This window comes from Acinonyx jubatus, chromosome C1 (assembly GCF_027475565.1).
Source record: "Acinonyx jubatus isolate Ajub_Pintada_27869175 chromosome C1, VMU_Ajub_asm_v1.0, whole genome shotgun sequence".
Classification (NCBI taxonomy): Eukaryota; Metazoa; Chordata; class Mammalia; order Carnivora; family Felidae; genus Acinonyx; species Acinonyx jubatus.
In genome coordinates, this window is record NC_069381.1 from 213,931,943 (window position 1) to 213,958,127 (window position 26,185).

At 46.2% G+C, this 26,185-nt stretch overlaps 1 protein-coding gene across 1 annotated transcript in view; it reads right to left on the reverse strand.

The window, feature by feature from the left end:
* The window catches only part of IQCA1 (IQ motif containing with AAA domain 1), a 154,701-nt gene that overhangs the window by 122,888 nt on the left and 5,628 nt on the right, over nucleotides 1–26,185 (reverse strand). Inside the window, exons 2-5 of the mRNA XM_027046990.2 lie at nucleotides 21,673–21,997; nucleotides 18,460–18,579; nucleotides 15,115–15,306; nucleotides 12,239–12,310 (exon numbers count right to left, since the gene is read on the reverse strand). Of these exons, the coding sequence (XP_026902791.2) occupies nucleotides 12,239–12,310; nucleotides 15,115–15,306; nucleotides 18,460–18,579; nucleotides 21,673–21,997 (709 nt within the window). The remainder of the gene's footprint in view (nucleotides 1–12,238; nucleotides 12,311–15,114; nucleotides 15,307–18,459; nucleotides 18,580–21,672; nucleotides 21,998–26,185) is intronic.

A 26,185-nucleotide genomic window follows, 5' to 3' on the forward strand; every position in this document is an offset into this window, starting at 1 on the left:
AATGAAAACACACTTTTATGGTAGGGAAAAAAAACCCCAAACCACTTTATAAGTGAATCTAGAATGAAAATCATAGGATCACTTTAAAGAACAACGTTAAAAACAAATGATCTAAATTTCCTTGCTATGCGTGTGCTCAAATGCCTGACTCTATATTCCGTATCTTGTGCCAAAACAGATAGAAATTTCCTTTATTTAATCATTTTAATAAGTACCCAATTCTTGTATTTTCCAGGTGATATTTTTTATTCCTAGTATGTACATTTTCAACGTATGAAGTAGAATCTTACAATTGACATAAAGATTTTTACCTGATCTCTTCAATGACTATTAAAAAAAATTTTTTTAATGTTTATTTATTTCTGAGAGAGACAGAGACAGAATGCGAGTGGGTTAGGGGCAGAGAGAGAGGGAGACACAGAATCCGAAGCAGGCTCCAGGCTCCGAGCTGTCAGCACAGAGCCGGACGTGGGGCTTGAACTCACGAGCTGTGAGATCAGGACCTGAACTGAAGTCAGACGCTCAACCGACCGAGCCACCCAGGTGCCCCACTTCAATGACTATTTTAAGTTCACGGTGTCCGTGAAGAGGTTAAAATAGATCTGTACCCCAATTTTTTTTTGTCTGCGATGAATGTGTAAAATTGTTTTGAAGTCTTGCATTAATTTTCTGATTCTCTATCAGCCAATCATAGGATCTTGCTTCACCCTCCCTTACATTGTTCTTATGGTAATTTACAGCAGATTTCTTTCATAGATGTATACATGCAAAATATATTTTTAGCTCGTCTTTTTCCCTTTTGTCTCTAAAAATGAAACATTGAGGAGGTGACTCTGACTTGGGTCTTGGCAATAGCTCCAGAACTCTGCGAAGCGTTCAGCCAACTTCCTTACACTTGCATGATCTTTGAGCAAAGCAGAGAAATTTCTCAGCTCTCACTGGAGTTTTGCAACAACCCCAGTGGTATGCACTCTGTCCTGAGCATTCTTCCTCTACGTTCCCTGACTGGCGTCCACGTCCATTTTGGAGGCAGATACGAGGATGTGACTATCCCACTGAACAGACGAGGACCCTGAGGATCATACCTAAGTGGCTCTCCCAAGTCGTTCTACATTAACGAAGAAGCTGGTAGTAGGGTTTCCCGATTCCTCCCGTTCTGTGTTCCTCCCGTGACACCATGCTGTGCCATTAATACGTGTGTATTCATGCATGTTTCTTGATATAGACTTTCTCTGACGAAAAATACATTTGGGGTCATTTGCAGCTTCTTTCTCTAGTTGCTTTTGAATTTAAAGGTTATAATATATTTAGGTCCTATGTTAATGAGCAGCTTTTCCTTTGGGCTAAGATATCTTTTCCTCGTTAGCAACTTTGGTCATATGGAATTCAAATTTGTTAACTCACCGCATAAACAGCAACTCATTTAAAAATAAATTACAAATATTAAAGGGAAATAGAGAACATGATAATATAGTATATATTGAAATACATCAGCTGTAGAATAATGCATCTTAATGAAGGCTTCCCATGTGAATAAACCATTATATTTACAAGCTTTCCACAGTTAATGACCCGGAACCACATAGCGAAACCTACGTTTATAGCAAGGTCCTCTGTCAGCAAAAATATACATATTAATAATTGATGTTGCCGTAAACATAGGACATCTGATGATGCTTCCCGAGTTTGCGGGGAAATAGGACTCCACGGTCCATTAATTTAAAATGCTTATCTAATGTTTGATGGGCTTTGTCTTTAAAAATCCTTGTTCAAATTAGTCAGATAAAATGGACATTTGTCCACATGAAAATCTGTTCAATTTATCAGTCACAAATACACTTGCAGATAAGTGATTTAATGCTGGCAACTTTCTCCAGAAGCTCATTGTCTTGGGGGGGTTGCGTCTTTATGGTGCTTTGTTGTCACTGAAGGCGAAGCTGGAATGGGTCTGGGGGAGGGAAAGAGTCCACTCTGAGCAAATGACCATCCCGTGAAATCTCTTGCTGTCATCAGTGCAGAGATCAATTAGCTCCAGAGCCTCTGATCGCAGCGTGTGCTGGTGTTCATTAGGAAGCATCTAGAGGCGGGCTCAGTGGGCTCCTTGCTCCTGCCTCACGCTGTGGAGGAAACAGCTCTTCGGTTGATCCATTTCAAGATGGGGCGTGCGCGTGCGTGCGTGCGTGCATGCTCCTTAGTTTATGAAAACAAGCCATTTTGTTCCGTCATTTCGTTCCAGAGTAACAGACCTATATTTATATGTGTGTGTTTATACAAATACACCTACTTAAAAAAGAGGAACCCAGCAGAAGAAGTGGAATAAAATTGTAAGCAGACCCGTAGCCAACGGTAGTCTCCTGCCCTCTGCCCAGAGTAGTTATGGTAAGGCCTTATTTTAGGATGCCGCAATTTTAGTATGTGCAAAACTATTAGATAATAAAAAATTTTCTAGCTCGTTAAGCCTAACTTCTAAAAATTATTTCGTAGATTTAAGATTTGCTTCCTTAGGAGCTGGGCTAGGACAGTCACGTTGAGTTTACAACTGATAAGTGATAGAAGCTTACTCAGCCACATTTGTGTCCTACTTTCTTTGAAATATATATATATTTTTTTCTTGAGAGAGAGAGAGAGAGAGAGCTCAGGTTGGGGAGAGGAGCAGAGAGAGAGAAAGAGAGGGAATGTCAAGCAGGCTTCATGCTCAGCATAGAGCCCGACTCAGGGCTCAATCCCACGACCCTGGGATCGTGACCTGAGCAGAAATCAAGAGTCAGACGCTCAACTGACCGAACCACCCAGGTGCCCCTCTTTAAATATTTTTAAAATAAACACTTCGATGCCACTTGTAGGCTGTGAGGCACTAGTTTAAGTGGTTTACAAATACTAATTTATTCCTCCTAATAACATTATGAGTAGGTGGCATTATTATCTTCATTTTATACAGGAGGAAACTGAGGCACTGAAAAGTCAAGAACTTGACCAGGGTCACACAGCCATGAAGCGGTGGTCTGGGGCTTTGGCCCAAGGCGTCTATTTCCGGCATCTCTGCTCCCACCCTCTATGCTCAGCTGTCTCTCCAGTGACAGGTTTCTTCCAGCTTAACCCATTTTGTCTGAAAATGTTTAAAAAAAATTTTTTTTAACATTTACTTATTATTGAGAGATGGAGAGAGAGAGAGAGAGAGAGAGAGAGAGAGACAAAGCACGAGCAGGGGAGGGGCAGAGAGAGGGGGAGACACAGAATCCGAAGCAGGCTCCAGGCTCTGAGCCGTCAGCACAGAGCCTGACACAGGGCTCGAACCCGCAAATTGCAAGATCGTGACCTGAGCTGAAGTCAGACACTTAACCGACTGAGCCACCCAGGTTCCCCTGAAAAAAAATTTTTTTAAATGGGTACTATAGATCATACTTTAAAAAATGTGCATTTGTAATTTTGGTAGATACTGCTGATGCTTTCCCGCAAAGACGTTGCAAGATTTCCTCTTCGCACAACAGTGTACAAAGCCCATCTTTCCATACTTAACTTAAATAGATAAAAAAAGTTGGGCACTTTAGTAGGCAATTTAGAAACACGAAGGACGTGAACATCTAAACCCACGGTATTAAATCATTTGAAGAAAAGTAACAGCTGGTGCTCACATAGTGCTTACTGTGTGCTCTACGTGAGACACTATCTTAAATGCTTTCCAGAGAGCAGTTTCCTTAGAAATTAACACGAAATCTACGAGTGTGGTGCCATGGCCATCTCCATCCCACCTATGTGGAAATAGTGGCACCCAGAAGTCATGTCACTCCCGGAAGTCCCCACAGCTGGGAAACGGTAGAACCAGATCTGAACGCGGATGGGCAGGCTCCGGAATTCATGGCTTTCACCAGTCTACCTGCTACATTAACAGACTGTGTAACAAGCCCAAATCTAAGGTGGTTGAGGATGAGCGTTCTGCCCTTGGATGTAGGCTAAGAAATTCTGGGATCAGGGGTGCCTGGGCGGCTCAGTTGGTTAAGTGTCCGACTTCGGCTCAGGTCATGATCTCATGGTTTGTGAGTTCAAGCCCCGCGTGGGGCTCTGTGTTGACAGCTCATAGCCTGAAACCTGCTTCGGATTCTGTGTCTCCCTCTCTCTCTGTCCTGCCTCGCTCATGCTGTGTCCCCCTCTCTCTCAAAAATAAATAAACGTTAAAAAAATTAAAAAAAAAAAAAAAGAAGAAATCCTGGGAACAGGCTACAAAGGAAGGATAAGAAGAGAATTCTTTTTGTCATGTAATTTCTGATGATCTGGGGACATGGAACAAGAATAAAGCAGAACTAAAATAGTAACAACTTAATATCAAACGAAAGGTTTCTGAGTAGGTAGGCTGTAAATCCCATTTAACAGAAAATGGTGCCCTCCCTCAAGCTCTGATCTCTCTGCCCAGCCTAAGAGCCTTTTGCATACACCTGACCCAGGGTCACTGCTTTTCCTGGGTTGCAAACTTTTTTCTGGTTCATCACATACAGTGCGTGTGGCTTGTGGGGGCAGCGCTTGCTGCCTTAGGGGACTGTCACAATTCTCCCCCCGCAGCTACATGGGTGGTTGCAGATCAGAGTCAGACCGCGTGCACTGCTCCAACTCCATCACTTTCTGAGATCCTACTTTCAACAGACTAATTTCAAGTTCATTAATCTGAGTAGCAAATAACAAAGGCCAGGAGAGTGTGTATTTTGAAATTAGTGGCATGGGTATTTTCTGCAACAGTATATTTTGGAATATACTGTGTTTCGTTACGTAGACAAGTTATCACACTTCTTCAGATTCAGTTATCGCGACAACGTACTATACTTTTCCAAGATGATTCATGTTGGCCACTGCTCCTTGAAGGCCTATCCTACCCCAAGCTGTAGGTCAGGCCCTTTGCCTGGAATCTCTCTGCGAAATAGGTAGCAGCATCCTGCTCTTACAGAAGAAGAAACTGAGGCTCAAGGGAGGGAGGGTATGCCACCCAAAGACCTCCCACAGGCCCCCGTGTAGAACTGGGTGCACCAGCGGGCCACCCAGAAACCTGTCTTCATCAACATGGCGGAGTAGACTCTTTAAAGCTGGTGCCTGGAGACATGCACTCATTTCTAAGATGCTGCCCCTCCCAGGGACGCTTAGGAAACAGTTCTTTTGCCTTCAAAAAGTAAAATAAAACTAAAACTACACAAAACCCCCATGAATCATGACAAATCTGTTTTTTTTTTTTCCTGAGAATAAATTTCCAGAAACAAATATCATTTGAACTGTAATGAATAATATATATGACCAAGCTGGATGATGTCAGTTTTGGTTGGAACTAAAGTCGTGACCACAAAGAGCACGTCCTCTTGGTCCTTCTCTCCTTTTGGCTCTGAGAGCAGTTCCCAAGGAAGAGCCCATGACCACCGATGGCTCCTGACGTACATACAGTCTTCCCAAGTGGGGCTTCTGAGGGGGCTGCATTTCAGGAGCTCACTGGGTGCCCAAGCTCCAACTTTGGGTTGTTATTATTGTTATCATTTATTTATTTATTTATTTTGAGAGAGAGAGAGAGACATAGAGAGCGAGCAGGGGAGGGGCAGAGACAGAGGGAGACAGAGAATCCCAAGCAGGCTCCGCACTGTCAGCCCAGAGCCCAACGTGGGGCTCGATCTCACCAACTGCGAGTTCATGACCAGAGCTAAAACCAAGAGTCAGACGCTCAACCGACTGGGCCAGCCGGGTGCCCTGGGGTTATTTGTTAATAAGGAAGACCAGATTGACCAACAGATAATTTATAATACAGCTTGTTTGATGTTAGAATCTGAAGGTGAGCAGGGTTTTATGGTGCTTTGAAGACTTAGTTGACTCATTTCCAAGCGACGGCTCTTCCTCTTTAATAACTGTCCCCCAGCGTTATTATAATGAAAACATCGCTAGCTCCAGGGTAACATAAAATATACGGCGGGCACGACCATAGGACAAATTATTTCAAAGGGATCCACAGAATGAAATATATTACATTCATTAATTTTCCTTCCACTCGATTCACCCCATTGGCTCGGCCAATTAAAGTAAGTGCACATGAATGTTTAGAGTGCTATTTATTTTCTTTTGTAGATTTTAGAATATAAATATTTAAAATGGCAATATCAAAAAAATAATTTATGTGACAATGGTAAAGGAAACATTTGGTCAGGAAAGGAAGGCATAATGATGTCTCTTGCTCTAATTCTGGTTTTAGTTACTAAATACCTGGAAATAGGCCAAGCTTCCCAAAACATACAAATACTATTTTGATCAGATAAGTCAACGCCTTATTCACTGGCATGATGTAACGAAATGAAGTTATGGGAAAATGAAATTTTAAAACGAGTGGACAATATCTTCATTAGCGATACAGTGGAAAATATATTCAATTGAAAACATTTCTTGGATTTGGGGTAATGGCTTTTTATGGTTATCAGCCAGAGGACAGGAGATACCATTCTCTTAAAAATTGAATCCATACATTTCTCGATGGTGTAAAATTTCAATAGAATACACACTACCAGCAGGAGACGTACTTGGAAGAAAAAAAAAAAAGGCAAACCAGAGAAAGTCACATTTAACGCAAAACAGACAAGTTGCTCTCTTTATGTTTATCCAAACCCTGAACCGCTGAAAAATTAACACAAACTTCTTTGATTTGAGCTGAACAGATATAAACTCCAAAGTAAAACAGAAAAAATACAGTAATAAACACGTAATTCTGTCTTTGTGTGCTATCAGTGTAAGCAATTAAGATTCTCAGATGAAAAAGAGTGCTAGGCTATTCCCGAGTTTCTGGCTACGTGTTACACGTAATAGACATCCAGGACATGCATGCTGAATTAAATTAAAAGGAAATTGTTGAACCAAACTGCTAATGTAAAATTTCATGTCAAACTTAGATGATCTTAGATTGAATGTTTTGACTGCTAGTTAAGTTTGGAAAGTACAAAGTTGGAGTGAACCATTGTTTTTATCATGATATCGTACATGTGTCTGCCTCTTCAGGGCGGGAGAGAGAAACAGATTTATATCTTTGTCTGTCTCCCCATCCATATGCACCAAATGATGTGGAGATCTTAGGAGAAAAAAAATTGGTATGATTCTACGGCCACTTGCTTTCATTTTAAATGTGTACTTTTTCCCAGTTAATGAAGTAAAGTTTAAGCATGTTGAAAAATACAATTACAGACAAACAATCTTCCAAAGTCCCCACATTAAAAAAATGAATGCTATTGTACACGGTATCTTTTCTTCCTTTCGCAAGTGCATAGATGTGTGTATATATTTAGTTGAAATCGTATCAAATTCTATGTGTAATTCCAAACCTTGAATTTTTACTTTGAGCGTTTTCATGTCATCAAAAACTAATCATAAACATAGTTGTCAAAGGTGACATACGACTGCATTAATATGGGTCCACTAGAAGTTATTTAACTACGTCCTTACTCTGAACCAGCTTTATCCCCAATTTGTCATTATCAAAAAGAACACTGGAGGAGACTTCCATGGGCGTAAATCTCTATTTCGGATGGTTTCCTCAAGACAGAGATAGAACGTTGTGGGGACAGGATGTAAACATCTTAACCATCTTACACTTTGCTCATCATCTTTTAGAAAGGCAGAGTCCATGTAACTCATGGCGTCTCCTCCCACCCTTGCCAATAATTACAACTTGAAAAAAATTTTTTCTTTTGCTTATAAGATAGAAACAACTTAGCTTATTTCACTAATTCTTTTTTTTAATGTTTACTTATTTATTTTGAGGGGGGCAGAGGGAGAGAGAGGGAGAGAGAGAGAATCCCAAGCAGGCTCCATGCTGTCAACACAGAGCCCAATGTGGGGCTCGATCTCACAAACCGTGAGATCATGACCTGAGCCGAAACCAAGAGTCGGTCATTTAACCGACTGAGGTGCCCAGATGTCCCATATGTCACTAATTCTAAGATGCATGGTTTTCATAATTAACGTGTCCGAAGTTAGGGATGGATGTGGATTACAATCAAGGTGGTGTTTTGTTTTATCTGACAGTATTCTCTTTAAGAGCATGTAAAAATCACGATGCGTCTTATAATTGATGACATCTCAGATTCAAGGAAACGCAGTATCTCATTTAATTTTTGATTTGTGTTTTTTGACCACTAGCGAATAGTCATGATTCTCATAGAATCATTTCAGTATATGCCACAATGTCCCAGTGAATTAAAAAACAGTTTTTTTAATTGTGGCTAAAAAAAAAAAAAAAAACCCATAAGAGGCACTTTTTAGGGATACAGTTCAGCAGTGTTCCGCGTCTTCACACTGCTGTGAAACAGATCCGTATAACTTTTTGATTTTGCAAAACTGCAGCCCCACACCCACTGGGCAATGACTGCTGGCCCCCCTCCCCCGCCCCCCGAGCCTTTGGCAGTCACGATTCTGCTGTGTCTCTGTTTCTGATGACTCTGGGTGCCTCATGCAAGTGGAATCGGGCAGTATTTACCTTTTCGTGACTGCGTATTTCACGTCACACAATGTCTTCAAAGTTCGCCTATGCTATAGCATGCGGCAGGCTTCCTTTTTATGGCTAACTAGTATTCCACCCAGTGAACGTGTTAAATCGCAGACATCAGCAACGGCTGGCCGGGACTGCTCACCCACGTGGCTCTCTCAGCACACCCAAGCAGGTGCACAGCAAGAGATGGGCTGGGGTCCCAGGTGTCTCGATACCAAAGAGAAATGTTGACTCATTTTTGTTAAACTCAGAGATCAAAGGGAAATCAAGAAAATAGATGATGAAGATCGAGGTATTTCTTAAATCGTACATACATACTGTATGACTGATCGTATTTTTTAAGACAATAAAGGCTGGATGTCACAATTTAGGCTTTATAAACACGTGCAGTGGCATCAGAACCCTCCACCGGCTGACTACGCCCTTCCAAGTGTCCAGAAGATGGGCCTGAATTCTTTCCACAAGCCAAATAATTCGTATTTTCAATTCTGTGCTGATAACGGAGGTGGTGCACAGGGGTCATAGTAGCAGGGTGGAGTGGTTGGTCCAGGACACGGGGCCGAAGGGAGATACAAGATATTCCAACATCAAGCGTATTTACTCCGCCGTTGGTTACTTAGAACGTGCCATCATAACACGGATGAAAATTATACAGCAGTAGCCGGAATGTGGGGCTCAATTACAGTTTTTCTATATTTAATAATACTGCTGATAAGATCTCATAATTTATTTAAATCCTCAAGTCCCAGAAAAGAAACTAATATTTTTATATGAGAAGACCTGATAGAAATATGGGTGAAAGGAACACGTCGATAGTTGATCACAGAACTGAGAGAGCTATTGTGCCTCACTGTGCTCGTATCACCCACACACTGGTCCCCACTTGATTTCTCTAAAAGTGAGAAGGTGGAATGCAGTCTTAAAAAATATAACTTAAACACAAAAAGGAAAGAGTAATATAATGAAACCCACTTTCCTACACTGGTTACAAAAGTATAAATAACATTTGTGTTTTTTTTTTATTTTTTATTTTTAAAAAAATTTTTTTTCTTAATGTTTTTATTTATTTTTGAGACAGAGAGAGACAGAGCATGAGCAGGGAAGGGGCAGAGAGAGAGGGAGACACAGAATCGGAAGCAGGCTCCAGGCTCTGAGCCATCAGCACAGAGCTCGATATGGGGCTCGAACTCACAGACTGTGAGATCATGACCTGAGCCGAAGTCGGACGCTCAACTGACTGAGCCACCCAGGCGCCCCAACATTTGTTATTTTTTTACGTCTCACGTTATTCTCTGAGTTCATATATATATATATATATATATATATATTTAAAAATTTTTAATGTTTGTTTATTTTTTGAAAGAGAGAGAGAGTGCAAGCGGGAGAGGGGCAGACAGAGACACAGAATGCAAAGCAGGCTCCAGGCTCTGAGCTGTCAGCACAGAACCCGATGTGGGGCTTGAACCCACGATCTATGAGATCACGACCTGAGCCGAAGTTGGATGCATAACCTCTCTGAGTATATTAATTGTTAAAAATAGAAAGCAAGAAAAATCATAAATCCTGATTTTTGTCCTATTGAGATATACATTTGGTAAGAAGTACACAGACGTGGGAAAATGTATTGTGAATCGGTATTATTTAAAGTTTCGGGGCACCTGGGTGGCTCAGTCGGTTAAGCGCCTGACTTCAGCTCAGGTCATGAGCTCATGGCTTGTGAGTTTGAGCCCCATGTCAGGCTCTGTGCTGACAGCTCAGAGCCTGGAGCCGGCTTCGGATTCTGTGTCTCCCTCTCTCTCTGCCCCTCCCCCGCTCATGCTCTGTCTTTCTCAAAAATAAATAAACATTAAAAAAATTTTAAAGGTTCAGTTAACAAGAAAGCTACAAATTGTCTAAACCATGATTCCTACCATTTTCTCCTCGGATAAAATTTTGAACATGTACTTTATCTGTAATTTTTTAGACATAAAAAACACGTTTATTGTAGAAAAGTGTAAGAATAAGCGAAAGCATTAAAAATAGGATCACGGGGTTCACATTTTACACTTGGCACGTTACACAGAAACTCTAAACACACTTCTAAAGCCACACAATGGCATGTTTTAACTGTGTGAACTGTTTCTGGGCACCTGTCTACCAAGTATAAAACTGCTCTGATACGAATAATTATATATCGTACATGTTGCTCACATTCTTTTTTTTTTTTTTAGCATGGAGATTGCAAGGGTCAGGATTACTGAGCAAAAAGGCCTAAGTGTTTTTTTTTTTTAAATGTATTTGATGTTTATTTATTTTTTGAGAGAGAGACAGAGAGAGACAGAGCATGAGTGGGGGAGGGGCAGAGAGAGAGGAGACACAGAATCCGAAGCAGGCTCCAGGCGCTGAGCTGTCAGCACAGAGCCCGATGCGGGGCTTGAACTCACGAATCGCTAATCACGACCTGAGCCAAAGTCAGATGCTTAACCGACTGAGCCCCCCAGGCTCCCCTGTGCTTTAATGTTTATAAGGAGACCAACTGTCCTCAGAAGGGTGGGTGCACACTTAAACCCTGGTTATTGTCCCCGGGCTGCACCTGCCCCTGGGTCCTCGCCCAGTCCGGCCATCGCCATTACCGGCTTTCTTTTCCTTTCTTAGCAGAGATTTAAAAAACATGGCGTGAGAGCACTGCCGGGCTGGCTCTTCCTCTCCACCCCTCTCCTGCCGCACCCCCCCACCCCCCGTCATTCCGGCCTCCCTGTGGGGCTCCCCCAGCCTCCCCGCCCTCCCTCCCTCCCTTCCTCCCAGTAAATGCCCTGACCATCCAACTCCATCCTGGCACCTGCTTCTCACAGGCCCCAAGTGAAAGCCGGGATGCGGAAAAGCACTTGGCACTCGCTGTAGTGATTAGTTTGTTTGGGTATTTGTTTTTTTACCTCTTTGGTCTGTTTCGATCTTTGTACTTCCCTAGATCACCTTCTCTGTTCAGTATTTTCTAATTTATTACCTCAGTCACTCAGGATACTATTTAATAGTTTTTTTTTTTTTAAAGCTTATTGGTATTTGTGGTTATGTGTGTTTGTTTTCTTCTTTTAGCCCCACTCGAGCTTGGTACATGATTAGCATTTTCAAAGCCTCAGCCACAGTATCTATCAATGTTTTTATCCCGGAATTAAATATGGGGCACTGAACTACATCCTGCTCACAACCGAACAAGCTTGGAAGTGGATTTTACCCACGTGGGCCTCAGATGACAGCTGCCTGCAGCCTTGTGAGACCCTGAGCAAGAGACTTAGCTAAGCCCAGACTCCTGACCCACAGAAACTGAGTTGATGAGTGTGTGTTTAAGCTGCTGGGTTGTGGTCATATTGTTACGCGGCAACAGATAACTAATACACACCCATTCAGCTCTGATTCAGTCATCCCCACGGAGATCTGCCCCCAAAAGCCAGCTAGCTCAGTGCAAACCCATTCTCTTGACCACAAATACTGACGGAGGGCAGGGCAGACGTCACGCAGGAATGGCGGTTTGTGAGCAATTCAGAGCTTATTCCCACGCCTGGAACGCTCCGCGTATTCCAAGGGAGATGTGTACACGGACACGTGACTGCTCTGTCCAGATCCCCCCGGGCACACTCCCGCACAGTGCGGGCCGTTCCATTCTCTTCAGTCACGGGTTACCTATTTTTCTTTCCTCTCTTCCCACAAAAACTCTCTAAGAAACAAGTCTCAAGAAAGCCACATGCGCGTCCTGCCTGTAAGAGAACTTACCATACCCAGGAATATCATCTCCTCCTGCCTCAGGTTTTCGGTTTTCTTACGTTGATGGAAACCTCGCCAGACCTAAAAAGAAATAAATGGTTATTTGTCTAATACATTAAAACAAAAACAAAAACCCTGTCCTACCCTTTCTCCCGTTTCAAATGATACAATGACTATGCAGTCAAGGCCGTGCGCGTGTGTGTGTTGATGGAATATTTTTTCTTCCGTGATCACAGGCAAAAAGTTTAAAGAAAGAACAAACGGCCTATTCGCTGCCTGAGCACCCAACTGTGGACCCAGAGCCACCCTACTGAACAAGGGGGGCGGGGCACCGTCCTGTTCACCCACGGGCTGGACAGGATCCACACTCGCCCAACACCCTGGAAGCAGATCTGCCAACCACACAGCCCACCTGCTGGCCCAGACATCCTCCCGGCTGCCAGAACGGCCGTCATCCACAAGACGAGCGACAACAGGTGCTGGCGAGGGTGAGGGGAAAAGGAACCTCCCGCACTGCCGGTGGGCGTGTGAACCGGGGCAGCCACTGGGGACACGGTATGGGGGTTCCTCAAAAAATTAAAAATAGAACTACCCTACACCCCAGCAATCCCACGTCTGGGTACATATCTGAAGGAAACGAAGTCACGGACTTGAAGAGAGACGTACACATTATTTCAATGCATGTTCGTCACAGCATTATTTACAATTCATACGACGATGGAAACCACCTGTCAGTGGATGGGTGAATGGATAAAAAAGGTGGTATATACTATATACACACAACGGAATATTATCCAGCTTAAAAAAAAAAAGAAGAAGGAAATCTGAGCACCTGAGTGGCTCAGTTGGTTGAGCATCCGACTTTGGCTCAGGTCATGGTCTCAAGGTCCGTGAGTTCGAGCCCCACGTCGGGCTCTGTGCTGACAGCTCGGAGCCTGGAGCCTGCTTCGGATTCTGTGTCTCCCCCTCTCTCTGCCCCACCCCTCCTCTTGCTCTGTCTCTCTCTCTCAAGATAAATAAACATATAAAAAATTTTAAAAAAAGGAAATCCTGATATTTGTGTCAACATGCATGAATTTTGAGGGCAGCATGCTAAGCGAAAGAAGGCCACATAGAGAAGGACAACCACTATTATGATCTCACTTGCATGTGGAATCTAAAAACACTGACCCTGTAGAAATAGATGTCTAGTAGTTTGGGTATCTGAGTAGGTTTGGGATTGCTAGGGGCTGGGAGTTGAAGAAAATGGGGGAAAGTGGCCAGAAGGCACCAACTTCCAGTTGTCAGATGAATGAGTTCGCCTCCTTCAACAACACTGTGCTGTGTTCTTGAAAGCCGCTTAAAAGAGTTGATCTGAAGGGTGCTCACTATCGAAAACTGGTAATTATGTGACGTGATGGACGTTTAATTACCCTTACAGTGAGAATCACTTTGCAATATATACGTATATCACATCACGACATCACACATCTTAAACATACACAATGTTTTATGTCAAATGCATCGCAATAAAGCCGGGGGAGGGAGAGGAGAAATGGCTTCTAATTCTCATTAGTGAGAGTCCCCTACCCAGGTTTCTTCAAGAGAAACTTCCAGGTTGCAGGAGTGTGGGGCTAGATCTAAGGGTGGCACTTCATAGTTTTAAAAGAAAAATTTCCACTGCAATGGGGGGAGATATAACACGGTCACGTCCAAGATTGATACGACTCAAGCTCTGAACTCAGATGCTTGTCTAGAACTTCATCACAGGAACATAAAGAACACAGTCTGTTAGTGGTCCCCCTGCACCCTTCTGCCCGCCCCCATCAAGAACCCAGAGGGAGGGGGTCCTGACCCTCGGGCTGGGGTCTGTGTCCTCATGCTCTCTTTCTCTCTTATCTGGTTCCAATTTGCCTCATGTTTCCATCTCCTGAATTTACTGTAAGCAGCCTTGGCCTCCATTTGGAAAAAGGTGTGGAGCAGACCCCCAGTGCTCATCCAACAAAGCGGGGGGACCTCAGGCCTGCTTCAGAAAGGAACATTGGGGTGCCCGGGTGGCTCAGTCGGTTAAGCGCCTGACTCTTGATTTCAGCTCAGGTCATGGTCTCACGGTTCATGGGATTGAGTCCTGCATCGGGCTCTGCGTTCACAGCACAGAGCCTGCTTGGGATTCTCTCCCCCTCTCTCTGCCCCTCCCCTGCTCTCCCTCTCTCTCTCTCTCTCACAGCAAATAAATAAACATTTAAAGGAACGAGGATGTCCTGGTCACCGGCCAGAGGGGTTGACCTTTGCTCCCCTTCTGTGATTACGTCTGTGTGTGAACGCGCTTTTATTTTTTATTTTTTTAAATTTATTATTTTTTTTAACGTTTATTGATTTTTGAGACAGAGAGAGACAGAGCATGAACGGGGGAAGGGCAGAGAGAGAGGGACACAGAATCGGAAGCAGGCTCCAGGCTCTGAGCCATCAGCCCAGAGCCCAATGCGGGGCTCGAACTCACAGACTGCGAGATGGTGACCTGAGCTGAAGTCGGACGCTTAACCGACCGAGCCACCCAGGCGCCCCTGAACGCGCTTTTAAAAATTCATTAGGGATTGACATTCTCACTGAATGTTTCGCAACACTCTTTCCAATGATTATCAATGATCTTTGAAAATATTTGAATAAAATGCCCTGCATGTTACACCTATTTATAATACAATTAAAAACAAAATAAAACAACACGTGACCAAGCTTACTTAACGGTTGTCCCCAGGGTAAGATAATAAATCTTCCCAGCATTTAAAATCCAGTTCTCTTAAAGGCAGAATTTTGGAATTTTGGGTTCCAGAGCTCACCCTGACCCTGGTGTGCATTTCTAGCTGTGTCAAGGCACCTGCCCCGCTCCACCAGCACCCTGCCCGCACCTTCTGAATCTGCAGCGCTGCGGCCTCCAGATCCACTACTTTCTCGCTAAGGAACTTGGCTTGTTTCGCTCTGTATTCTTGAAGAAAGATCTGCTTCATGAACATGGCTCTTAGACGACCCTGCCGCGCCCTCTCAGCGATCTGGATTAATTTCACGGCCTCTTCTAGGGGGATACTCTTCACAGAGTATTTCTGCAAAAACATTCAAGGTAAATCAGTGTTTAAACATGTTTACTACATCAGTTGATCCTGGGAGCCTCACAAGCTGACTTCGAACACAACTTTGCTGAAAGTTCCCAAGCTGTCAATAAAGAGTCTGAGAGTTGTCTCGTTCCATCATCTTACTCTTTAATTATGTGGATTTTGATAACATGCCACGCTGGTGCTCTGGTCCCATATTTAAGGGTCCCATAAGCTTTCCTCCACCATTCCGAACAAAATCCTAATGAGTTCCACAATATTTTAGGTTGGCAGAAAATTATACCAGGAATGCCAAGAAAATGGATTCAATAAAACTCAAAATCGCTATCAGTGTTTGATTAACTTAATAGTGGAAACATATAAATTAAAAACACATCTTTAATACAAGACCTTGAAATGTAAAATACACAGGCAGTAAAATGCTGGCTTCAAAATCAATTACGGGATGATGTAGTGAATACGAGTAAGGCTAAAATCATTTCAGGAGTATTCAATTTATAAATGAAATGTCTTCTAGTACCTACGTGTTTGCATTTCAGAACATCCAAATGGGATGGGAAGATTATGTCTGGAGAAAAATCAGAGCTTGTGCAGGAAAATGCTGCCTTTGGAGACGTCAGGTGGGGGTTGTGGAGGCACAGCCGGGTGAGGGGCTGAGCCATTTCCTGAGGAGGGTCCAGGGCGAGGCTGCTGGGGCATCCAGAGCCCCGTGTCAGCTCCGAGTGGATGCAGGGGTGAGGCTCTCTGCTGTCCTTGGGGAGAGGGAGAAGCTGGGCACGTGGCCTGGCTGGGGTGGAGCCTCATGCAGGGACAGAAGCAGAAGGGAGAGGCCTTTTGAATCTGAGAAACACCCAGTCGTGGGCTGGGCCCTTGCTCAGGTCTCAGAGGGTAGTGTGGCCACCTTATCAGGACACGGTGCCAGACGCTGAGGTCCCAAGTGTGGGCTCCAATTCATCCCCGGGGCCACTGTTTCCTGCGATGGCCTCTTCTCTGCGTAATGACTGTGTGTGTTGGGGGCCACGGTGCCCAGGAAGGAGCAAGGGGTGGGGAGGGGCATTCACTGAGACCCCGGAGAGGCCAGATGCTTTTCTTAGATATCCTCAGCAAGTTCACAAAGCAACCTCCAAGACAGGTATTGCTGTGACCGCTCAAGAGTTAAGAAGAAGGAGCCCGATAGAAGAAAAATAATTCACACGAGCTCCCGCGGTTAGTACGGGTGTAGCCAATTTGAGCCACGACTGGCCATCTTCCTGACCAAGCCCCCACTGTGCCTCAGCCTTGGCTCCCCTTGAGGAAGCTCTTTCACATACCAGTCCCTCCAAGTTCTGTTTTCAGTGACACCTCATCATCTCAGATGTGCAGGGAGCACACGTTTTCAATAACGCACTTGGCACGCCAGAGTAGAACGAATGCCATTTTGGTACCGAATTGGATGAGGCCTGTTCAATCACTGGAGCAGAGAGCAGGTGTCCTGCAAACATGAGTTATTATTGTACTTATTTCCTTCAGACATCATCACTCTGAAAATCGTTGCAGCCCTTACTGAATACTTCTCAGGGTTGGCGTGGTCTATGCAGGATGACAAAGATTCTGAACATTTGTGGAGGGCCCGAGACTAAATACGAAGCATGAGAAATGGAGGACAGGACGGTAACATCTGTCTCCCAGAATTCTTCTTGGGATCTATATTGCATGTACGTATATCTTTAGGAAAGAGGCAGCTTAAGGTGGAAATGGGGTCTCGTGAGGCACTGAAGGCCAAGGGAAAGTCACACAGCTGTCGCGTGCTGCTGCCCGGAGCCCGGTGTTTCGCGGATGTTCAGCCCATCCGAAGCAGGGGCTGGGACAGAGATGGCCAGGTCTACGTAGTGGATCCAGTGGGCCAGCTGGGGCTGGCCGCTGGGAAAGAAAGTTCCCCACACAAGTGAAGAGGGACAGCAGAGAGGGTAAGCAGGACAAGGTGCAGAGAGGGATCTTTAGGGCTCTACTGTAGCGTCTGTGATGTCACCTCCCTTCTCGTGTCCCCTGTAAAAAGCCCTCAGTGAAGTCTGCACTGCTCGTCAGTGCTCTGTGCCTGGGGATTCCTCTGGGGGGCGCCAGATGGTGCTGAGGGCTTCCCTCTGAATGACGCACGGGCTGAAGGCAGGGACAGGTGCAAGGACGGCTCGATGGCCCCCACTCTAAACAGCCCTGGGACCGGCCTCCGGGAGTGTGCAGTGCTGAGGAAGGGCCGGGCATCTAAGGGCGAGGTGGAGGAAGGAGGGACAGCCTTGCGTTAGCAGGGTCAGGACAGGTGCCGGAGGGTTGCTGCATCAGGCTGGGCTCTGCTGAATGAGCACCGTTTCGACAGGCCGAGGTGTAGGGGAAAGAGAGAGCCCTCCCTGCAGCTTGAAGCACGGCCACGAATGCCAGAGAGCACAGAGACGCCTCAGACGGTGCGTGTTGCCCACCCGCTTCTCCAGGCAGGCAGACAGGCCGCATCCTTCTCTCTCCCTGCTGCCATTCTGGCTGTGCTCGGAATTTTCCACGGTGCCATGACCCAACACCCAATGGGGCCCATCTGCGGGAAGCCCGCACGTGCTGGTTTCCCCTCGCGTAGTTACCGAGAGCGCCCCTCTGGCCCTGAACTGTCCCGGTTTGGACACACAACTGCCGCCTCCCTGCTTGGGCCGTGACCAGCCAGGGGCACGAGGCACTGATTCGGGAGGCAGCGAGGGTCACCGCAATGTGTGACTGGCCAGACGGCGGATATGGCAGTGCCGGGTGGAAAAGTCTGAAATGAAAAGACTGCCCAGTAGGTTATCTTAGCAATTATTTCCCGTGAAACCCTCAGCTTCTGACTTTAGGTTTGGTGAACCTGAGTTGAAGAATTACAGAGTCAATGGTCTGCCTAATCTCAGAGACACTGACATCCCCAACAAAGCATTATGTTCTGATCTCTGTTTCTAAGTCCTTGAAAATAATGGTTATGAATCGTCAAAGACACATCCTGAAGGTAAGCAACTTCTTACATACCGAACAGCAGGGGGGACGGGTGCTGCTTTCCTCACCCTGGAGACAATCTGTCTCTCGCACAGTCAGGAGCCACGGGGAAAGGAGGTTTTATAGATTATGGAGTGATGGTGGTTAAAATGGTTTACAAACCTTTTCGGCCATATCTAATCCAGTGTCAGCTAATATCTGAGCCAGGATTTTCTCTCTTCCTTTGATTACTTCCAACTTCTCCTTCAAAAAATACTTGGGGATGGGAATATCTAATTGTTGCTAGAGAAAAGAAAAAATAAGCAAAAGGGCACATTTGTCACAACTTAAGGACACAGTTCAAACCCATCTCAAACCTACAGTAAGGACTGTATATCAAAGAGATGCGTTTTACCTCCCATCCTTATTCAAGAGGTGACGACACCAGTGGCATAAAAACAATTCATTACCGCTAAGGAAACACAAATAAAATCATAAGGAAAAATCATCGCCGTGGCCCTTATTTTAATCGTTACGTAAAACTTAAGAACTCACATCAATTAATTCACAATTAACTCATGATAACTTCATGAATTTCTTTAAGGAAATAGAACATCATCTCCGCCTACCTCAAACAATAATGCAAATTAAGAGAGCAAAGTATTGCCACGGAGAGACCTTTGAAATAAACCTGATGATTTATCATCGGCACCGTTAACTATTTGCCTGTAAATGATCACAGGTTTTTTCCCCCTAATACTTTGGTTGGACTTTTACCTAAACGACCCCAAATTACAAAAGTTATTGGCAAAGTTCATTTGCTTTAGTAGGACGCTTGTTTTCTATGCAATAAATATAAACTTGTTTTTCACTTGTGCATATTACCAACCAGTTCAGTTGCTGGAGGTCACGCGAATATTTACGAGCCCAAGTTCAACCATCAGAAGGATAGAAGTGCTATCTGGGGGTGTGGGGTGGCCCTTGGCCACCCCCCATGAGGACCACTATGCTAGGCACTCTTTCAGACCCTCCTGGCCGCCCTCTGGTAGACCAGTTGGCTGGGCAAAGCTAAGGGTTCGGTCCTTGGGGTCGGTCCCCTTTTCCGTGTCCTGGCATGACTGTCCACCCCCTCTCCCCTATCCAGGGAATTCTGAACAGGCCTTCCCCTAAAGAAGCATTGTAACAGAAAGGGGTGTCCTTTTTTAGGACTTGGTGAGGTTGTACCAATACCAGACGGCAACTGCTTTTGACAGCCAAACTTTTCTCAGACGGATGGAATTTTGGGGTGAACTGAAAGTGGGTTTCCAGGATCCAGTGAGTGAGTGTGGCCTGGGGGATGGAGGAAAGTCAGAAGAGAGCGATTCCGCTTTGATTTAATGTGGAGATTGTATTTATTGGTAGGTGTGTTAAAGCGTTGTGCTTTTCCAACTGTGACGACAACGTGTTATTGACACGGCTCCGCGTGGTCCAAGAACGAAGAGTCTGAGGGTGAGGAAACGGAGCAGCGGAGGACGAAAGAGGAGGGAAGCCGAAGACAGTTGCTTGGGTTTGCGGCTAGACCTCCATCCGCAAAACACTTTATGTCCAACCCAGATGCTTTGGGGTTTCCCATTCTCTAAGGGACCTCTCTCGCGTTCTCTGGAGAGCGGCTTTCTCCACTCTTCTGAGCATCTGATGAACTCGCAAATTTGGGGCAGCACAGTTCTGACTCGAAGACAGAAACCAGTCTCTCGGTCTCAGTTTCAGAATCTCTCGGGGAAGGATCGCCTGGGGCAGCCACCAGCACCCATCCCTGGTCTGATCAGCTGTGGCTGGGCTGTGGGTCACACTGCACACAGATAGCTGGGTGCTGGCCCGATGGAATAGAGGAGCCGTGTGCCATGTGGGTGGCGGCCACAGGGGCCCAGACTCAGGGGTGCTGGTTGGTCAGGCTTCCACTGGGAACTGCAGGGCTGAGCCCCACAGGACTTCCCAGAGCTGGTACGTGTGCGTGTCCCTGGCCCGGCAGTGCTCCCGGGGTCCGTGCCGCCGCTGGTCCCGCCTGGCCCCCAGTGTCGTCACGTGGCTCAGTGTGCCCACCCCAGAAGTGCTGGACCACACAGTTGACAGTCTCCTACCAGGAAGGCTTCCTGGACAATGTCACTCGTTCATCGCCCCTTTTAGTGCTCATGAGCTTTGAAAAGATGAACCAGCTCAACCAGAGGGGTGACAACTGAAGCAGGAGGAAAAGCAGGGGAAAATCTGAAGGAGCCCGCCACACAGATTTCATAGATGTCTTACTCTTCAACTTTGAGCAGGTTATTTAATATTCTTGGGATTAAATTAATACATTTAATACTACTTCACTAATTTGATTTAGGGATATGATTTAATGGCTGTTGATTTCATGCTTATCCTCAGGGGTTCTTGATATTTTCACACGGGTGGAGTAAAGTACACCTGACCGAAAAAAATCCAGGGCTTTAAGCCATGCTCTTGTAAGTGAACGCGACAGACATGAAAGTTTCAGAGTGACCTTCAACACTTTCCATCATTTTAGTTACCCTTTATAGTCCTTTCTAACAAAGTGCAATAACAATGCTAGAAAAACCTATTCCGGAAAGAAACATAACCTTTATAGAATCTCGCATGTTTTCGAAAGGAAGGAGCATTACACACCAGGTGGAAAATTGAACACTGTCTCCTTTTAATTTTATTTTAGGGAAATGTTCCTTTCGAAATGAAGACTGAGCTCACAGGACTGTGACACTGCAAGGAGCTGTCCACTGGCCTCTGGCTGACTCGGCCAGAGCATCAGAAGAGACTCTGGGCATCTGGCAGTGGGGGTCGGAAGGGCAGTGGTGGGGAGACAGAAGGTCCTCAGCTCCAGGGCATCAGAGAGAGAGAGAGGAGGCCCTTCTTTCTTGTCTGAGCCTCAGAGGCCTATCGCCATAAGTCCCCAAGTCACCAAAGACCCAAAGGAGAGGAGGAGACACATCTACCTGGTAATAAGGAACCAGCAGCCAATCAGCCCGAAGAAAATGGGGGTAAACAAAGGCCAGAAGGAGATCTCCTTGGGCAACAAAAGTAGGGGCACTGCTACTGGAAATTGGGAGGGTTTGTGCCACAGGATATTTGCGAAAGGGTTGGCCTCCTCCATCCAACAGACCTGGGCAGACATCATGGTGACCAAGTAAGACCCAACACTGGACCCAAGGACTGTGAAAAGATTTGTCTGTGCCCACAACTACAGGAACCCAATCCTTGTCCATGGCAGTATGGCCCAACCGAAGGGCAAAGCTTCACCTTTTCATACAACAGCCAGTAAATGTGCCTAGGAAGCCTAGAGTATTGGTTACGGACCTACATATCCGATTTAAAACAAGGCACTGATGAGGAAAGAGGCCGAGTACTTACAGGAGCCAACTTTAGGTCCTGTAGGATGTCATCGAAATAATGAAACTCGGTTAATTCCAATTCAACCATGTCATTCTTCAGTTCCAGGATGCGACCCATCACCCCGTCCAGTATTTTTCGGATCAGCAGTCGCTTCTGTGGGTGGACAATCTGGTCGTAGACATTCTCCAGGTTTCTAAAGATCTGCACGTATTTTATGTAGAAGGTGGCTAACATTTGGAAGATGAAACCTTGATTTCTTTGTGATTCCATCACAGTCTCAGACTCTTTATCAAGCAGAGAATTGAGGGCTTCTTGGGTCTGATGCCACATCTTATTATACATTCTGAGGGAAGACAGAGAATAAGCAAAAATTCCTTCATGAGCCATACAAAATGGGCATCTGATATAACAAACAGTAACGCGGCATCGAATGAGAGCTAAGAACACGGCATGTAATTACGAGGCCCTTTAGACCATTTGTGTCTCATTTTGAGGTGCATGTGATTTTTGGATGTGACCACTGCTATTATCATCAAATACGTAGATTAAAAGACTTTTCACCTAAATGATATACAGCGATTCCTCACGAGGCCCATAAAACCTGCATCATTATACTCATTTAATAGACGAAGAAGTTGATCACTAGAATATTCAACTGATCTGTCCAGATACACAGCTGGTGGGGTACAAACTGGAACAATGACATTGGAAAGTCATTCCACACTATCTTATAAAGTTGAACATGAGCAGATGCTATGAATGAACAATTACACCCCAGAGAAACTCTTGTAAGTCATCATCAAGAATGAACAAACAGCACTCAGAAGGACCAGGCCTTGCGCTCTCTCTTCCCAGGGCTCTGCCGGAAGGTGGGCTTTCCCTCGCCGCCCCCCTGCTGGCCCGCAGGTACCGAGTTCTCGGCGTTCCCTAGCCTGCCTCTTCCCTCTTGTCTCATCTGTTGTCCCTCCTTCTGGGTTTTTGTGATATCTCCTGTCAAATGCTCGCATGTTCCCTTGGCCCTCATGCGTGTATGGCCTTTGAAGTCCTCTATTGCCATTTTGGAGGTGATTCAGGAAGAGTGGGAGATTGAAATGCTCATTCGGTCCACCTTGTTTACCTGGGAGTTCCCCATCAACCTTCCCAAGGTCATTCCCAGGCACGCCCTCTGGGTCTTCTGCTCTGGCCCCACTCTCTGCTCCTCGTTGCACCAGCCCTGTCCTCTGAGAACCGTAAACATCAGGTGCCGGAAGTGACCACGGGCCGTGACCTGTGTTATGTGTGATGCTTGCAGGGGACGCTCCCTGAGCAGGGCTCCTGTGCCTCTCTGTGTGGTGGGAGGGGGAGGTGGCCTGCTCCTGAGAGGGAGGTGGGTGTCTGAGCCCAGTGTGCATGAGTCTGAGCTCCAGACCACGATTCAACACGGCACCGCCACCTCTACCTTGACCAAAAACAGAACCACCACCGCCAGAAAGTACACTCCTAACTCTTGCCAAGGGGGTGGGTGACAAACTGGACCTCCCCCTTTTAACGTCCGTTCACTTGATGGCAAATGAGACTGAGTATCTCCACGCACTCTGGTCGTTGGAGGTTGTTTATCCATTTGCTTTGCTTAGTTTTTTAAAAACATTTTTTTAATGTTTATTTATTTTTGAGACAGAGAGAGACAGAGCATGAACGGGGGAGGGTCAGAGACAGAGGAAGACACAGAATCCGAAGCAGGCTCCAGGCTCTGAGCGGTCAGCACAGAGCCCGACGTGGGGCTCGAACCCACGAGCCGTGAGATCACGACCTGAGCCGAAGTCGGAGGCTCCACCGACTGAGCCACCCAGGCGCCCCTGCTTTGCTTGTTTTTATGTCGGATTGTTTTTCTACTAATTCCTGGGGGTTCTTTATACATTCTGAGTGTCTACGCCTTCCTCAGCTTGCCTCCCAGCCGAGAAGCTGGTGTCTCACCATGCACGGCCCAGCGAGGGCACCACCGGGAAGGGCGATCCCACCCAGATTCACGGGGGTCCAGCCGTAGCCCTGCAGGCCGGTTTGCAGCCAGGCCCCATGGGGGCAGCAGTCCCAGGGCACAGAGCCCGTCCCTGTGCCAGGGCCCAGTCACTGCTGCGGGCTCCCACTCTGCTCCCGGTGCGGACGTTTTCACCTGGCATTAAAAAATTCCAATTCTTGGATTTTTCAACTTAAAATATTTTCGTTTTATTTTAAAATGTGATGTTACCCTATTAAGCATAATAAGTACGTGTCAGTATGTTATCGGTTCGTATAAACTTAACAACTGAAAACGTTTTTAAAAATAAACATTAAAAAATATAAAACATTAAAAAAACTAAACATTTTTTACTTTTTATTTTCTTATTGTTTAAAAGGGAGAATATGGGGAAGTGGTCACTTTTAAAGTTTATTTATGAGACAGAGAGAGAGACAGAGAGAGAGAGAGAGAGAGAGAGAGAGCACGTGCACAAGTGGGGGAGGGGCAGAGAGAGAGGGAGATACAGAATCCGAAATAGACTCCAGGCTCCCAGCTGTGAGCACAGAGCCTGATGTGGGGCTCGAACCCACAGACCACAAGATCATGACCTGATCTGAAGTCAGATGCTCAACCGACTGAGCCACCCAGGTGCCCCAAAACATTTTTTAATCAATTTTTAAAAAATTTTTTATTTATTTTTAAAAGCAAGAGAGACAGAGCATGAGCCCGGGAGGGACAGCGAGAGAGCAGGAGACACAGAATCCGAAGCAGGCTCCAGGCTCCGAGCTGTGAGCACAGAGCCCGACACGAGGCTCGAACCCATGGACCGCGAGATCATGACCTGAGCCGAAGTCGGAGGCTCAACCGCCACCCGGGCGCCCCATTAATCCGTTATGTTTGTGTTCCTGGGGCAGAGATGAGAGATGTTCATCTTCCCGGCCACAGGTCACAAGCTTTCCTTGGTGCCCAGTCTTTCAGGTTCAGATGATGGCGATGACAATGACGATGGTGATGATGAGGGTGACAGCTCACCAGGACGTCACGTCGGTCACCGTCCTCAGTGCTCCTGAAACCCGACAACCCCATGGGGCAGGTGCTATCGTCGCTGCGGTTTGCAGGCGGGCGGACGGAGACACGGCAAAGTTGCCCAAAGCAGAGCGATCTGCACGCAGGGCCCTCGCCCAGGCAGGCCGGCCCCAGTGCCCATACTCTGAGCGCTTTGTGGCTCCCTGGTCTTCGGGGTGAAAGCAGACGAGGGTGACGCCTCGCAGGGCATAGCTCTGATGGGCGCCACGAGAAAACACGGATTCACGGTTGAAAACACACGGCCCCACCCCAGCACTCCACCGAGGTTCATACTGAACGCTGCCTCGGGCGTGCCATCCGCGGGCGCCAACGTCCCATGTCTCCAAACCTGGCCATCTTTAAAAACCATTGCCAGTGGAAAAATCTCTGCCAGACGACTTGATGAAGAGAGAACGTTTTCAGGGGAAAGTTAGATTCCGCTCAGCACGGGACCTGCCGCTCCTTGCAGAAGAAACGGCTGTTTATCGGACACTCTGCCCCGTAACGGCAACAGTAGCACCTTCTGCCCGGTCCCAGCGTGGCGCATGGGGCCACTCTGCCTGCTGGGCCTTTAAACGACAGGCAAACGGGACAGGGGAGGCGGAGGAGAAACCAAGGGGGCTGCTGTACCACGTGGAGCCGTCCAGGCCAGCTTGTCGCGTACGTGCCCAGGGGAGCCGGGGTGGGGGGGGGGAGGCTGTGCAGGGTGTCGGGGGGCCGAGCACATTCTCAGTTCGCCAGAGCCCAGACTCAGACACTCTGAGGGGGGACGGCAGACCCCGGCGTCCCCTGACCTGATGGGTGACGCCGGCTACAGAGAAAGTGTCCACATAAAACAGAAAACCGCGTGGTTTGTTTTGTGGTCTACACCTGTCAGGACGATACAGAAGACAATTACAGGCTAATTTTGTTTAGAACCTGGATCTAAAATCCCAGTTAGCAAACAGGATGTAGCCAGCGCCAGATCAAAAGAGTGGTTCCCTCTGACCAGGGAGGGGTCATCCCAGGAATCTGCGAGAATTTCACATAAAGAGAAGCAGAGCTAAATACAGCAACAGAACACTACAGACCGAAGATTGTTTCCACAGATGCCAAGAAAATGCTCAATAAATTTAATTTACGGCATACGCCTGATGCAGAATACTGTCCACATACCCAGAGAACAGATGCTGTCAGCCCCTCAAGACGCTGAACACCAGAGACCAAAAGCATTTTCAGGAGACACACTAGAAATCTGGAAGGCAGGAGTCAAAAAGGACGAAGCGGAATGAAAAGGGATTAATTAACACAAAAGATTTAAGAAACTGCCTGTAAATGACACAGCTGCAAAATGCAAGGAGGTCGGTAACAAATATAAGAAGTCACCTGCTACAGCAAAGCTTTTTGGCGAAAGCCACAAAAACTAAACGCGGAGAAAAGCAGGAAAAACGAGACCTCGCTCCCGGTACCGATGAAACATCTAAAAATGAATATGGTGGGAGCCACACAATG